Source organism: Symphalangus syndactylus, chromosome 22 (genome assembly GCF_028878055.3).
Source record: "Symphalangus syndactylus isolate Jambi chromosome 22, NHGRI_mSymSyn1-v2.1_pri, whole genome shotgun sequence".
Lineage (NCBI taxonomy): Eukaryota > Metazoa > Chordata > Mammalia > Primates > Hylobatidae > Symphalangus > Symphalangus syndactylus.
This window is the reverse complement of record NC_072444.2, coordinates 35,422,316-35,437,243: the sequence shown is the minus strand read 5'-3', so window position 1 is coordinate 35,437,243 and position 14,928 is coordinate 35,422,316. Positions and strand designations below refer to the sequence as shown.

The window sequence follows — 14,928 nt, the reverse complement described above, 5'->3', positions numbered from 1 at the left end:
GGGGGGAGCGGCGCTTGCGCACTGGCGGGCGGCTCCGGGCACCGTTAGTGGGCGCGAGAGCCCCGGACCCCGAAGCCGCGCACTTCGCTCCCCATGGGCCACGGCCCAGGGCGGCAGGCCCGGCTGAGGGCGACCCCAGTGGAGAAAGGACCCCGACCCTCCCGCCTCCCGGCTCCGGGCTCCCGCCTCGTCCTCCGCTCCCACGCCCCGCCCGGCCTTTAGGGGAGATGCGGCGCGGCCCGGGCATGGAGCGTCCCGGGCCCCTGGAGACTCGGCGGAGGGTTGGGCTCCAGGGAGCTCAGAGCTCTCTCGTTCAGGGACCCGAGAGTGACACGCGTGGGATTGCTTTGCAACCCACACCCCTGCACCCTCCCCTGCAGGAGCCTTCCCAGCCCCAGGACGCCCCCGCCCCAGCACCATCCCCCTGCAGGGGCCTGCCCAGCCCCGGGATGCCCCTGACCTCCCCTTGGACAGACTGCAGAAAGCGCGGGGCGCTGCGTCCTCTCCACCTCTCTCTGACCCCAGACACATTGGGAGGGAGCGGTAGGTGGCGGGGCGCTGGGGTGGGACGCTAGGGGCAGGCGCACAGCCCACCGCCTCCCTGAGAGGCACCTGAGGACAGCGGGGAGCTGAGGGTGGTACCCTGGTGGGGGATCGGGAGGTGGAACTCGCCACCTGGCTGCCTGTGGCCCTCTCCTTTGCCCCAACCCTGACTGCCTCTCAGGTACAGCCACAGGTCAGCAAGGTGGCTGAACATTGGGAGTCGGTCCCGCTGTGGCTACGGGCAGAGGGCAGGCTGTGTCCATGCTCAGCCCTGACTCTGCCCCTCTGGGACACCTTGGTGGGTCTGAGACGCTACCGCAGGCCCTGGGGCAGAAGCCAGGAGGAGTGTCCACGCAGCCTCAGCCCGTGGGAATCCAGCCTGCCTCCATGACTGCCGTCACCGGCTCCACCTTCGGAAAACATCTCAGCATCCAGCCTCCTTCCTCTGCCTCTTCTCAGGCCTCTGCCGTTCCCATGCAGGGCAGGCCGAGCTGTTTTTACAGCATGGAAAGTTATGTAAGGGAAGCCACACCGGCCGCAGATACAGGCACCAGCAGGTCCACTCGCATGCACACTCACGGCTGTGGCCTGCGGCAGATGGAGGCCCGCCCTGCCTTGTTTGTCCCTCAGGAGTGTGCGATGAGAGCACACCTGTGGGGGCCCTGCAGGTGGGAAGGCTGCAGCGAGGCCCAGCTCAGAGGCCCCTGCTCAGGAACATGGCTGAGTCACACCCCAGGGAGAAGGTGCCCCGGACAGGTGTGGCCAGCACGCCTTGCCAAGACCCCACCACCCCACCCACATGCATCTGTGGTCTTCTGGTAAGCAGGACACAGGCTGCCCAGGCCTGTAGCCATAGAGCCGATGGCCTTGGCCAGCGGGATCGGCACAAGCAGCTAGGTTGGTGGCGGATGGTGGCTGTAACCTTCTCAACCCTGAGATTACCCTCCGAGGGCAGGAGCAGCCCTTCTGCTGTGGGCCGGCCCTCCAGAGGGACTTCCTCTGGCAGCTTCAGGAATAGGACAACAGGGACCACCCTCAGCATCTTGGGGAGCGGGGGGCACCCTCTGCTTTGGCAACGAAGAAAACATCCCCCAACCCAGTTACCACCTCCTGCCCCCACCTCCTCCAGCCCCCGGGGTCGGACCAGAAAGCCTTGGTTGCCTCTGAACAGCAGGGACTGTCTGGCCAGAGGGGGCTTGAGGGACAGAGAACCCAGCCTGGAGGGTGCAAACTGTGGAAGATCTCAGTCCCTTTAGAAAGTTTGTTTTGCCAGGCCGGGCGCGGTGGCTCACGCTTGTAATCCCAGCACTTTGGGAGGCCGAGGCGGGCGGATCACAAGGTCAGGAGATCGAGACCACGGTGAAACCCCGTCTCTACTAAAAATACAAAAAATTAGCCGGGCGTGGTGGCGGGCCCTGTAGTCCCAGCTACTCGGAGAGTCTGAGGCAGGAGAATGGCGTGAACCCGGGAGGCGGAGCTGTTTGTTTTGCCAAGGTTAACGACATGCCCATGACATCTCGGGAGGTGCCCAAGGTGCTTGTGGCACAGCTTGCTTTTATACATTTTAGGGAGACATTATTTATTTACACGGGTTCAATCTGAAAGAGCAGGATAAGTGGGGTGGTGTGGGGAGACCTCTATGTTATAGGTGGATTCAAAATGATTCTGATTGACAGTGGTTGGAAGAGTTATTCTCAATAGAAAGGAACGTCTGGGTTGCAGTAAGGGGCTGTGGTTTTCCACGCAGCTGAAGCCTCAGGTTGCCGGCTTCAGAGTGAATAGATTGTAAATGTTTCCTATCAGACTTAAGGCCTGTGTTGATGTTAATGCTAGTCGGCTTTTCCTGAATTCCAAAAGGGAGGAGGCATGACCCACGACCCCTTCCCGCCATAGTCTGAGCAAGTTTCCAGGTTAACACTGGAATGCCCTTGGCTGAGGGAAAGGGTCCATTCGGATGGCTGGGGGGCCTTAGAATTTAATTTTTGGTTTACATTCACCCCCTTCTGGCCAAGATTTGCCAGAGGCAACATCAATGGCTACCAAATCTTCATTGTGTCTCATAGCATTGCTGGGCTGGTGTGGCTGCCCACCCTCAGTCAATCCTGTCCCTCAGTGGGACTCCCTATGACCCAGGGACTTACAGTTAAAAGATTTACAGCCCATTAAATTTTCTAGGCCAGATAGGAATGGACATGGACCGGCATTCATTACCCCTTAAAACAATTTTTTTTTTAAAGATGGAGTCTCACTGTGTCCCCCAGGCTGGAGTACAGTGGCATGATCTTGGCTCACTGCAACCTCCGCCTCCCAGGTTCCATTGAGTCTCCTGCCTCAGCCCCCTGAGCAGCTGGAACTACAGGCATGCACCACCACGCCTGGCTAATTTTTATATTTTTGTAGAGACAGGGTTTCACCATGTTGGCCAGGCTGGTCTCGAACTCCTGACCTCGAGTGATCTGCCCTCCTCGGCCTCCCAAAGTGTTGGGATTGCAGGCATGAGCCACCGCACCCAATCTATTATGTAACATTTTTATAAATTCCTTTTTTACCAAATGTATTGCAACTCACACAGACCATTCACGACATGTGGACTTTCTAGTTTGTCCTGAACATCCCTTTTTTTAAACAACCAGTCATTTATTTAAGGACAAAACTTTACCATACAAGATTCTCATATAAAATTATTTTTCTTTTAACCTTACTTAACAAAAAGACCTCTTTATATCTATAACTTTCCTTGGTCTCTTGTATTTCCTTGTTCTTTTTACCTCATTTTATACATAAACTTTAAATAAGCTTTGAATTAGACAAAATAATTTACCTTTTAATAAGAATTTTTGTAGAAAGAACGTTTTCTATAATTTTTTTTTTTTAGATGGAGTCTCACTCTGTTGCCCAAGCTGGAGTGCAATGGCTTGATCTCAGCTCACTGCAACCTCCCGCTCCCAGGTTCAAGTGATTCTCCTGCCTCAGCTTCCCAAGTAGCTGGGACTACACGCATGCGCTACCACACCTGGCTAATTTTTGTATTTTTCAGTAGAGATGGGTTTTTGCCATGTTGGCCAGGCTGGTCTCAAATTCCTGATCTCAGGTGATCTACCTGCCTCAGCCTCCCAAAGTTCTGGGATTACAGGTGTGAGCCACCTCGGGAGACTGAGGCAGGAGAATGGCGTGAACCCCAAGGGGCAGAGCCTGCAGTGAGCCGAGATTATGCCACTGCACTCCAGCCTGGGCGACAGAGCGAGACTCCATCTCAAAAAAAAAAAAAAAAAAAAGTTATTATCAGTAGAAGGGAATATCTGGTTACAATATGGGGTTGTGGAGATGAAGGTTTTTTGGGGGGTTTTGTTTTTTTTTTTTGAGATGGAGTCTTGCTCTGTAGCCCAGGCTGGAGTACAGTGGCACAATCTCGGCTCACTGCAAGCTCTGCCTCCCGGGTTCAGGCCATTCTCCTGCCTCAGCCTCCCGAGTAGCTGGGACTACAGGCGCCCGCCACCACGCCCGGCTCATTATTTGTACTTTTAGTAGAAACGGGGTTTCACCGTGTTAGCCAGGATGGTCTCGATCTTCTGACCTCATGATCCACCCGCCTCAGCCTCCCAAAGTGCTAGGATTACAGGCGTGAGCCACCTCGCCCAGCGGGGATGAAGGTTTTATCGCAGATGACGCCACCAGGTCACAGGCCTCAGAGAATCAATTATAAATGCTTCTTATCAGACTCAAGGCCTGAGGTGATGCTGATGCTGGTCAGCTGTGCCTGAATTCCAACAGGGAAGAGGCATGAGGTGCGTCCGACCCCCTTCCCATCACAGCTGAGCTAGTTTTTCAGGTTAACTTTGGAACGCCCGTGGCTAAGACCAGGGGTCCATTCAGACAGTTCAGGGCTTATAATTTTATTTTTGGTTTATGAGGGAACCTAGAAGGCAACGCACACACACCTCACTCCTCCCAGCGGGGGACACCGGCCAGACCCCAAGCTCCATAGTCCCACCCTCAGCACCCACCCAGGCCAGCAGCCGGGGGCACCTTGGTGCCACCTTAGTGCCTGTTCTGTGGAGGCTCCACCGGACAGTGCAGTTGATGCCCAGGGCCAAGGGGGCTCTGCCTGGGAGGCTGTTCACCTGCCTGGGTGCAGGACCCCAGAGGGACCCCAGGCCACCCCTGGCCTGCCCATACCCACAGGAATCTCAACCTTGGGCTGCCTGTCTATTGCACCAGAACCCTCCCAGGGCTGACTCAGAGTGACTCTGAGTGGGGGACGCTCACCCCAGGGGAGGAAACGGGGCTCTGGGGTAAGAGGTCCCGGCCGGGGTCCCACAGATGCCAGGCGCCTGCCATCTCCAGGGCACTGCTGTCACGGAAGACAACACCGCTCCCTCGTTACCTGTGGCCCGGCCACCTCAGCGGCCCAAGGAGGTGAACTCACAGCCATGTTCGGTAAATGGGGCCTGGCTGTCTTTCCTGGGAGACAGCAGAGGCATGGGGCCAAAGGGAACCAGGGATGCCTGCCCATCCCTTCTCTCATTCAGGCTCACTTGGTCATGGTGCAGTGACCACAGGACCTCCACATGCCAGGAACTGGGTTTGCCCCACCCCACCCCCTGCACCGGGCCAGCGAGGGGATGGCCCAGAAGAGGGGGAGGACCATCTGGCTTCACTAGTGCTGGACATGTGCTCTGTGGCCACCCGCTCTGCCTCCTCTCTGGCCTGATACAGGGGTGTGGGACAGGTGACTGAACCTCAGCCCTTCAAGGCCTTCCCCAGGAGGAGGGGAGGGGGGTGGAGCCTGGCGCTGTGTGATCCAGCCGAGATGTGCTCGGACTCAGGCCCTGCAGGGCATGGGTCATCGAAGGTGTGCCCTGCCCCCGGCCAGGGCTCCCCCATCCCACAGGAAGCCGGGGGCCTTGCTCCTGCAAGCTGCCCTTTGGCTGGACCGGGCCCCACTGGCTGGACCTGGGCTCTTTCTCTCTCTGCACCCTGCACCAAGGCCAGGCTCTCTGCCAGGCCACTCCTGGGGACACAGGGAGGCGCAGGCTGCTTCCAGCCACAATCTCTGGCAAGCACCTAGGAACTTGTCCCCAGCTGCCAAGTATCCCCCCGGGCCGTGTGTGCCCTGTCTCCTCGGCAGGCGCGGCCCACGGACAAAGCTGCCCAGATGTGGTGGGGGAGAAGCCCCAGGCCTGTGCTGTGTCCGGGGGCCCTGCCGCTGACCTGTAGGGTCTCCATGACATCAGCAAGCCCCCTGCTGCAAGCCTGGAGAGGAGCCCCAGCCCCATCTGGCACTCGAGGAAATCAGCTCAGAGAGGTTGAGTAACTCAGGAAGGCCACACAGCCAGTGACGAAGCTGTGATTCGCACAGGCCTGGGTGACTCCAGCACGCTTCCCTCTCTGGGACGTCACCGGTGGCAGCTGCTTCCTTCTAGAGCCGGCAGGCAGGTGACCTCACCCTCCTCAGAGCCATCGCTCTGCTGCCGGACCCTGTGGGGCTGGGCTCCCCCAGCCAAGCCCAGGGACCCAGCACCACTTGGGGCAGGATGTCAGGAACACAGAACCTACCCTTCCAACCTGGGCCCGGCTGGGTCTGGTCATTTGGGACGGTGAGGCCACCTGGATATCTAGGGTCCTACAGTAGACGGGGATGGGGCGGTCCTTGGGGACAGGGACACCTGCCTTCCACACACAACCGCACTGGGGCTGAAGACGCCAGCCTGGGAAACTGTGATTTGGACCCTGACATGTGGTCTTAGCGTGTATGTGGTCTTAGTGGGCAGTGAGCCGAGATCATGCCACTGCACTCCAGCCTGGGTGACAGAGCAAGATTCCGTCTCAAAAAAAAAAAAAAAAAGAGTTATTATCAGTAGAAGGGAATGTCTGGTTACAATACGGGGTTGTGGAGATGAAGGTTTGTTTTTTTTTTTTTTTTTTTGAGACGGAGTCTTGCTCTGTAGCCCAGGCTGGAGCTTAGCGTGTGTGTGGTCTTAGTGTGTGTATGGTCTTAGCATGTGTGGTCTTAGCGTGTGTGAGGTCTTAGCTTCTGTGTGGTCTTAGTGTGTGTGGTCTTAGCGTGTGTGAGGTCTTAGCGTGTGTGTGGTCTTAGCCTGTGTGAGGTCTTAGCGTGTGAGTGGTCTTAGCGTGTGTGTGGTCTTAGCGTGTGTGTGGTCTTAGTGTGTGTGAGGTCTTAGCGTGTGAGTGGTCTTAGCATGTGTGAGGTCTTTGTGTGTGTGGTCTTAGCGTGTGTGTGGTCTTAGCGTGTGTGAGGTCTTAGCATGTGTGGTCTTAGCATGTGTGTGGTCTTAGCATGTGTGAGGTCTTAGCGTGTGTGTGGTCTTAGCGTGTGTGTGGTCTTAGCGTGTGTGTGGCCTTAGCATGTGTGAGGTCTTAGCATGTGTGGTCTTAGCATGTGTGAGGTCTTAGCGTGTGTGAGGTCTTAGCATTTGTGTGTGGTCTTAGCGTGTGTGGGGTCTTAGTGTGTCGTGAATCACTTTCTTTTTTTTTTTTGAGACAGAATCTCACTCTGTCGCCCAGGCTGGAGTGCAGTGGCGCGATCTCGGCTCACTGCAAGCTCTGCCTCCCGGGTTCACGCCATTCTTCTGCCTCAGCCTCCCGAGTAGCTGGGACTACAGGCGCACGCCACCATGCCTGGCTAATTTTTTTGTATTTTTAGTAGAGACGGGGTTTCACCATGTTAGGCAGGATGGTCTCAAACTCCTGACCTTGTGATCCACCCGCCTCAGCCTCCCAAAGTGCTGGGATTACAGGCATGAGCCACCGCGCCTGGTGGTCGTGAGTCACTTTCATGTGTACCAGCATCTTGGTGTGTGTGATGTGGGTGTGGACTGAAAGTGTGCTGCGCCCTTACTGTGTGACCCATTGTCTTAGTGTGTGACGCGTCATCTTAGTGTGTGGTGTGGCTGGTGGCTGCTATAGTGTCCAGCAAGGAGGGCAAGCCCCTGTGCCCACTCAGGGGAGCAGGTGCCGTCTCCACACCCGGGCCCTTGGTGTTCCCACATTAGCACCTGTCCCAGTGGCTGGGCGGCTGGTCCTGACGGACACTGGATCTGGGAGCTGAGGTCCCCACCCAGTGTCTGTCAGCCACACACTCCTGTGGTCAGAGCTGCAGGAGGAGAGCAGGCAGGGAAGGGAGGGAGTGCTGGGAGCCCACGACGGCCCTGGATCTGAGTTCCAGGAGCTGGCAGAGAAAGATGGGGCTTCTGGGCCAGGCATGGTGGCTCACGCCTGTAATCCCAGCACTTTGGGAGGCTGAGGCGGGCGGATCACCTGAGGTTGGGAGTTTGAGACCAGCCTGACCAGCATGGAGAAACCCCATCTCTACTAAAAATACAAAATTAGCCTGGCATGGTGGCGGGTGCCTGTAATCCCAGCTACTCAGGAGGATGAAGCAGGAAAATTGCTTCAACTCGGGAGGTGGAAGTTGCAGTGAACCGAGATTGCGCCATTGCACTCCAACCTGGGCAACGAGAGTGAGACTCCATCTCAAAAAAAGAAAGAAAAATGGGGCTTCCGAGGAGGTCTCAGCCCAACACTGCCCTCCCCCTCCCTCCAGAGGCTGCAGCCCCTTACTCTCAGCCAGGGTCAGGACCCCAGGCCTCCCCTGCAGGGCTCAGGATGGGAAAGGTTCACCTGCAAAGGGATGGGCATCTCTGTCCCCCAGGAATTCCCCTTTTGGGTCGGGGCAGGTGTGGCTGCTCTGGCTGGGCCCTCCCTCGCCTGCAGCATGGCCCCACGCCCAGCCGGCCTGTTTTAAATAGGAGGCCACAGGCTCCATCCTGCTTCAGAGCTGCCAGCGGCCCCCGCAATGGCTGAGCACCAAAGCAAGGACGGGAGAATGGAAGCAGCCACACGGGGGGGCTCCCACCTCCAGGTACCGTGGGGGGGGGGTTGAGTGAGGGGGTTGGGGTGGGGGGGGCCCTGCCTCAAGGTACCAAGGTGGGGGTTGGGGTGGGGGGGACCTGCCTCGAGGTACTGTGGGGGGGTTGGGGTGGGGGGTAGGGCTGGGGGGGTGGGGTTGGCCGGGGGGCTCCCGCCTTGAGGTACCAGGGGCTGGGTTGGGGGGTCTCCTTCCGATGCCTGGCCCCCTGTGCCATCAGGAACAGGATTGCATCGTGACGATGGGGCAGGTCATCCCTGAGTGCCTCTTTATCCTGAAGAGGGCTGTGTCCCATTGCGGGTACATAGTGTGTGCTGGACCATTGGGGGTGCACAGTGTGTGCTGGACCATTGGGGGTGCACAGTGTGTGCTGGACCATTGGGGGTGCACAGTGTGTGCTGGACCATTGGGGGTACAGAGTGTGTGCTGGACCATTGGGGGTACAGAGTGTGTGCTGGACCATTGGGGGTACAGAGTGTGTGCTGGACCATTGGGGGTACAGAGTGTGTGCTGGACCATTGGGGGTGCACAGTGTGTGCTGGACCATTGGGGGTGCACAGTGTGTGCTGGACCATTGGGGGTGCACAGTGTGTGCTGGACCATTGGGGGTGCACAGTGTGTGCTGGACCATTATGGGTGCACAGTGCGTGCTGGACCATTTGGGGTACATAGTGTGTGCTGGACAGACTCTGGGAGAACACTGCAGACACTGCCTGTCCAGGCACTGCGCATCTCATGGGTTACCCACATGTAAACATGTGTTGGCCACCTGGCACAGCGCAGAGCCAGACGGGGCGGAGAGGCCAGTGTAGTCCTGTCTCACACACACGCACACACGCACGTGCACATGCAGGGTGGGGTCTGGCTCCTCTCTGACCAGGGGTCCAGGCCCTGCCTCATCTCAGAAGCCCTGGAGGCCTTGACTGGCCCTCCAGACCCCAGAGCTCCCACTTCTGCTGGCCTGGCAGCCCCCACTAGGGGGGATGGCGCTGCCCTGTCTATGCGCCAGGTGGAGATGAGGAGTGGGGACTGGAGTCAGAAAGACCCTTCCGAGCCTCTTAGCCTCCCTGCTCAGACGGCCATGGGGACGCAGCATGAGCAGAGCCATGTGCCCGGTGGTGGAGCTCCTGGCCAGGCTGCCTGGAGGCCTGTGCGGCCCACACACCCGAGGGGAGCCATCCCCACCTGGTGTCCCCAGGCCCTGAAGCTTCTGGCTCGCTCTAGCACCTCCCCAGAGTACCTTGGAGCAGGCTTGGGCAGCGGGACAGCCTCACGGACCGGAGCTAGGCCTGTCCCAGGACCCCAGAGCCTCCAGCGCAGGACGGGGAAGGCAGTGGCTGGTGGGGCCCTTGTGTCTCCACAGCTGGCCCTGGCACTCAGCTCAGTGGGGCCACCCTGAGCCACAGAGCCAAGCAGTGTCCAGGCCAGACGCTTCCTGGACTTGGCTGGATGGGCCTGGCACAGTCAGTCTTCAGCAGGTCACACTGGGGGCTGGGGTGGGTGCAGCCATCAGAGGCCAGAAGGGCAAGTCTTCCCCAGGGCCCCAGACCCCACGCGGGGCCCATGGACATGCTACAGTACTTGCCTTTTGGGCAGATCACCTGGGCCTGTGGCTCCCCAGAGGCCCTGCCACCTGGAGGGGCAGCAGCACAGACCCACTCAGCACAACCCTGCCTGCAAACAGGGCCAGGCAGGGCCTGAGCACCCCGTTCTCTGAGTCCTGCTGCCCCAGCAGCCCAAACTCAAACTCAGCTCCAAGGCTACACTGAGACGTGCCAGGGATGGGTGTATCCGGGGAGAAGGGTGCAGTGTCAGAGCACCCTGGGAGGGGCTTGTCCGAGCCACCGAGCAGGTAGGGCGGGGCACTGGTGGCTGAGGGACACGACAGGCCCAGGGTGGGGAGGCCTGAGTGGGTGCAGGCTGGGCCCTGCTGAGGCCGCTCTTTGCACGCAGGCTGCAGCCCAGACGCCCCCCAGGCCAGGGCCACCATCAGCACCACCGCAGCCGCCCAAGGAGGGGCACCAGGAGGGGCTGGTGGAGCTGCCCGCCTCGTTCCGGGAGCTGATCACCTTCTTCTGCACCAACGCCACCATCCACGGCGCCATCCACCTGGTCTGCTCCCGTGGGAACCGCCTCAAGACGACGTCCTGGGGGCTGTTGTCCCTGGGAGCCCTGGTCGCGCTCTGCTGGCAGCTGGGGCTCCTCTTTGAGCGTCACTGGCACCGCCCGGTCCTCATGGCTGTCTCTGTGCACTCAGAGCGCAAGCTGCTCCCGCTGGTCACCCTGTGTGACGGGAACCCACGCCGGTGAGGGCCAGGGCTGTCGGTGGGAGGGGCGGCCGCCCCAGCTCCTCGCCTCTGTGACTGTCTCTAACCAAAGCCCCACTGGCCCCTGTAGCCGAGGAGGGGGCCCGGTGTGGTCAGTGCCACCCTCCTGGTCACTGTGACCTCCCCAAACCTCGATGCCCAGCCGGGACCTCTCAGACCACCGAGGAGGGGGTTCGGTGTGGTCAGTGCCACCCTGGAGGGCCACCCAGGCACTTGGGAGCCTGGGAGGAGAGGTGGGGGAGGGCGAGGCTCTCCAGAAGGAGGGAAGGTGGGCGGGGCTGTGAGCGGGCCGGGCTCCGGGGCCAACCTCACCGGCAGCCACGGCCTCCAACTCCAGCTCTGGGTCCAGCTCACCCCACTGGGCGTCCTGAGTGGGGGAGGGGCTGCTGTCCCGACAGCACACACTGGGATGCTGGGGCCAGTGTGTGTGAGGCCCCGGGCCGGCAACTCTGACTCCAGGGCCCCGCTTCCCAGGCCGAGTCCGGTCCTCCGCCATCTGGAGCTGCTGGACGAGTTTGCCAGGGAGAACATTGACGCCCTGTACAGTGTCAACTTCAGCAAAGGCAGAGCCGCCCTCTCCGCCGCTGTCCCCCGCCGCGAGCCCCACTTCCACCTGGACCAGGAGATCCGTCTGCAGAGGCTGAGCCACTCAGGCAGCCGGGTCAGAGTGGGGTTCAGACTGGTGAGTGTCCCAGCCGGGGCCTGCGGCCGCCAGGGCCTCGAGTGGGGAGCGGGGCCCGGGCTGTGGCCACAGACCTGACCCCCCCTCCCCTCTCCCAGTGCAACAGCACGGGCGGCGACTGCTTTTACCGCAGCTACGCGTCAGGCGTGGCAGCCGTCCAGGACTGGTACCACTTCCACTATGTGGATATCCTGGCCCTGCTGCCTGCGGCGTGGGAGGACAGCCACGGGAGCCAGGACGACCACTTCGTCCTCTCCTGCAGTTACGATGGCACGGACTGCCAGGCGCGGTGAGTGTGGCGGGCAGGGGCCACTCCTTCCGTCCCACCCCGCAGAGCATGGCCACACCCCTGGGGTACCTCTGGCTGAATGCTGGGAGCCACCCAAGGCTGGCCAGGAGGAACCTTCCACAGAGACAGGGCAGGCCATGGCCCCTCAGGCCAGTGTGACGGGCACGGGTGGCCGACATTCAAGGTCTGAGCTTGGTTTCTCATTCCAGACAGTTCCGGACCTTCCACCACCCCACCTACGGCAGCTGCTACACGGTCGATGGCATCTGGACAGCTCAGCGCCCCGGCATCACCCACGGTGAGTGCCAGCCCCTGGCCGGTGCGGGGGCAGGGGACAGGTCAGGTGGCCTCACACCAGCCCTTGGCCTCCCAGGAGTCGGCCTGGTCCTCAGGGTTGAGCAGCAGCCTCACCTCCCTCTGCTGTCCACGCGGGCCGGCATCAAGGTCATGGTTCACGGCCGTAACCACACGCCCTTCCTGGGGCACCACAGCTTCAGTATCCGGCCAGGGACGGAGGCCACCATCAGCATCCGAGAGGTGAGCTGGCCTCTGCAGCCAACCTCCGGCCCGGGCCTCCTGCCCAGCCTGGGCTTTGGGGGGTGGGGACAGGGCCCATGGAACTGAAGCGTCCCCTCCCAGGATGAGGTGCACCGGCTCGGGAGCCCCTACGGCCACTGCATGGCAGGCAGGGAAGGCGTGGAGGTGGAGCTGCTATACAACACCTCCTACACCAGGCAGGTGAGGCTGGGCTGGCAGGGGGTGCGGGGGCAGGTGAGGCTGGGCTGGCAGGGGGTGCGGGGGCAGGTGAGGCTGGGCTGGCAGGGGGTGCGGGGGCAGGTGAGGCTGGGCTGGCAGGGGGTGCGGGGGCAGGTGAGGCTGGGCTGGCAGGGGGTGCGGGGGCAGGTGAGGCTGGGCTGGCAGGGGGTGTGGGGGCAGGTGAGGCTGGGCTGGCAGGGGGTGTGGGGGCAGGTGAGGCTGGGCTGGCCAGGGGGTGCGGGGGGGGGACGGGGGAGGGGTCTGGGAGAGTACTAGAGGGCCTGGGAACGGGGCAGTCCCCATGGAGGCCCCCACTCCATCCCCCGTGTCCCCGCTCCATCCCGTGTCTCTGCTCCGTCCCCCGTGTCCCCGCTCTGTCCCCTGGGTCTCCGCTCCATCCCATGTCCCTGCTCATCCCCTGTGTCCCCAGGCCTGCCTGGTGTCCTGCTTCCAGCAGCTGATGGTGGAGACCTGCTCCTGTGGCTACTACCTCCACCCTCTGCCGGCGGGGGCTGAGTACTGCAGCTCTGCCCGGCACCCTGCCTGGGGTGAGTCCTGCTCACTGCCTCCCACTCTGCCAGCCATGAGCAGGGGGTCACGGTGAGCCTCATGCATGCCTCTGACCCCTCCCCAAGGACACTGCTTCTACCGCCTCTACCAGGACCTGGAGACCCACCGGCTCCCCTGTACCTCCCGCTGCCCCAGGCCCTGCAGGTGAGATGGGGGTGTTGGGGTCAGGGCCAGGGATCATTGCCCCAGGTAGCATGGCAGGTGACACCCGGCTGTCTCTTCCAGGGAGTCTGCATTCAAGCTCTCCACTGGGACCTCCAGGTGGCCTTCCGCCAAGTCAGCTGTGAGTTCCCAAAGTGGTGGGGTGGGGGTGTGGACAGCCAGGCAGACCCCACAGGTCCCACAGAGCCCACCCAAGACAAGGGCAGGGCCGGGGCTGACCCAGCCTATGCCCCATGGTCTCTGCCCCCACATCCACCCGTGGTACCCAGGATGGCCGGGGACATGGGGGAGCTGTGGCCACAGCAAACCTTCCGTGTGCAGGGCTGGACTCTGGCTGCGCTAGGTGAACAGGGGCTGCCGCGTCAGAGCCACAGACAGAGGTGGGTGCACCCTCGCCCTCCAGAGAGGCCCAGCCCCTCTCCCCTCAAAGCCCCCTCCCCATCATGAAGGTCTGGGCCAACGCCCTCATGCCTCTATCCTGCCCCAGGAGCAACCTGGCCAAAGTCAACATTGTCTACCAGGAGCTCAACTACCGCTCAGTGGAGGAGGCGCCTGTGTATTCGGTGAGCCTCGGCCCCCTGCCTGGGCTAGGGTGGGGGCAGCGCCAGTGGCTGGCCCTGCACAGAAGGGGCACAGGGGCCTGGGACCGCCCCTCATGCCCCCACCCCACCTGCAGGTGCCGCAGCTGCTCTCGGCCATGGGCAGCCTCTGCAGCCTGTGGTTTGGGGCCTCTGTCCTCTCCCTCCTGGAGCTCCTGGAGCTGCTGCTCGACGCTTCTGCCCTCACCCTGCTGCTAGGTGGCCGCCGGCTCCACAGGGCGTGGTTCTCCTGGCCCAGAGCCAGCCCTGCCTCAGGGGCGTCCACCATCAAGCCAGAGGCCAGTCAGATGCCCACGCCTGCAGGTGGGACGTCAGACCACCTGGGGCCCAGCAGGCCTCATCTCCCACGGATGATGCTTCCAGGGGTTCTGGCGAGAGTCTCAGCTGAAGAGAGTTGGGCTGGGACCCAGCCCCTTGAGACTCTGGACACCTGAACCAGACCTGCCAGGGCTGTGCGATCTCTTGGCCTGGTCCTTGGAGCTGTGGCAGCAGCAGGCTCCCCAGCGGCCCAGGGTGGGCCAGACCAGCGGCTGCAGGGCCTTCCCAGGTCATCCAGCGGCCCAGGAAGCAGCACACGCGGCCATGGAGAGGCAGACACCAGGCATGTCGGCGCCTCTGGTCAACCACCCTGGGGTGGGTCTCAAGGAGGCCCGGGGCAGAGGGGGGTTCCCGCGTGCACACAAGTGCAGCTCGACGTGCTGACACGCTGTGATGTGCCCGTGCTCCCTGTGTCTGTCTGTGCATGTCCACACATCTGATGCACCTGTGTACGTGTGTCAAGCCTAGCCACCTCAGCTGCAGGGAGGCAGAAGGCAAGGCGGGCCCCACGGACACACTTGGGCTGCTCTGAAATAAAGCTGTTGACTCCACCTGGTGGCCAGTGTGTGCCTGTGCGCCCCTCCAGCCACCCCATGCCCGGTGAGCTGAAACCCTGACTGACTGCACCGGGCGCCTCCCTGAACGCAGGGCCCGAGACAGGACCAGCCCCAGCCTAGCCTCGCCGGTTCGCATCCACCCCTCTTCCCACCAGGGGACTCAATCTAGGACACAGAAGGGTGGAAGAGCGAGACAATGGGGGCCGGGATGTCAGGAGCCAGATTTTGTCAAACAAG

At 61.4% G+C, this 14,928-nt stretch overlaps 1 protein-coding gene across 1 annotated transcript; it reads left to right on the top strand.

Annotated features, from left to right (window-relative positions):
* Nucleotides 1–33: 33 nt before the first annotated feature.
* SCNN1D (sodium channel epithelial 1 subunit delta) lies at nt 34–14,685 on the top strand. The gene is made up of 14 exons (XM_055260894.2): nt 34–543; nt 8,313–8,425; nt 10,385–10,737; nt 11,233–11,440; nt 11,539–11,729; nt 11,939–12,027; nt 12,103–12,266; nt 12,369–12,467; nt 12,916–13,033; nt 13,121–13,199; nt 13,281–13,338; nt 13,539–13,597; nt 13,705–13,780; nt 13,894–14,685. Exons 1-14 carry the CDS (start codon nt 228–230, stop codon nt 14,248–14,250), a joined length of 2,280 nt encoding a protein of 759 aa, XP_055116869.1. The 5' UTR covers nt 34–227; the 3' UTR covers nt 14,251–14,685.
* Nucleotides 14,686–14,928: the final 243 nt, after the last annotated feature.

What these genes read in the sequence shown, in the direction of transcription:
- SCNN1D (XM_055260894.2), top strand. Translation starts at nt 228, where the DNA reads ATGCGGCGCGGCCCGGGCATGGAGCGTCCCGGGCCCCTGGAGACTCGG. An exon ending in TGCCCGGCACCCTGCCTGGG is followed by an intron (nt 13,034 to 13,120) that starts GTGAGTCCTGCT and finishes CCCCTCCCCAAG; the next exon opens with GACACTGCTTCTACCGCCTC. An exon ending in CGCTGCCCCAGGCCCTGCAG is followed by an intron (nt 13,200 to 13,280) that starts GTGAGATGGGGG and finishes TGTCTCTTCCAG; the next exon opens with GGAGTCTGCATTCAAGCTCT.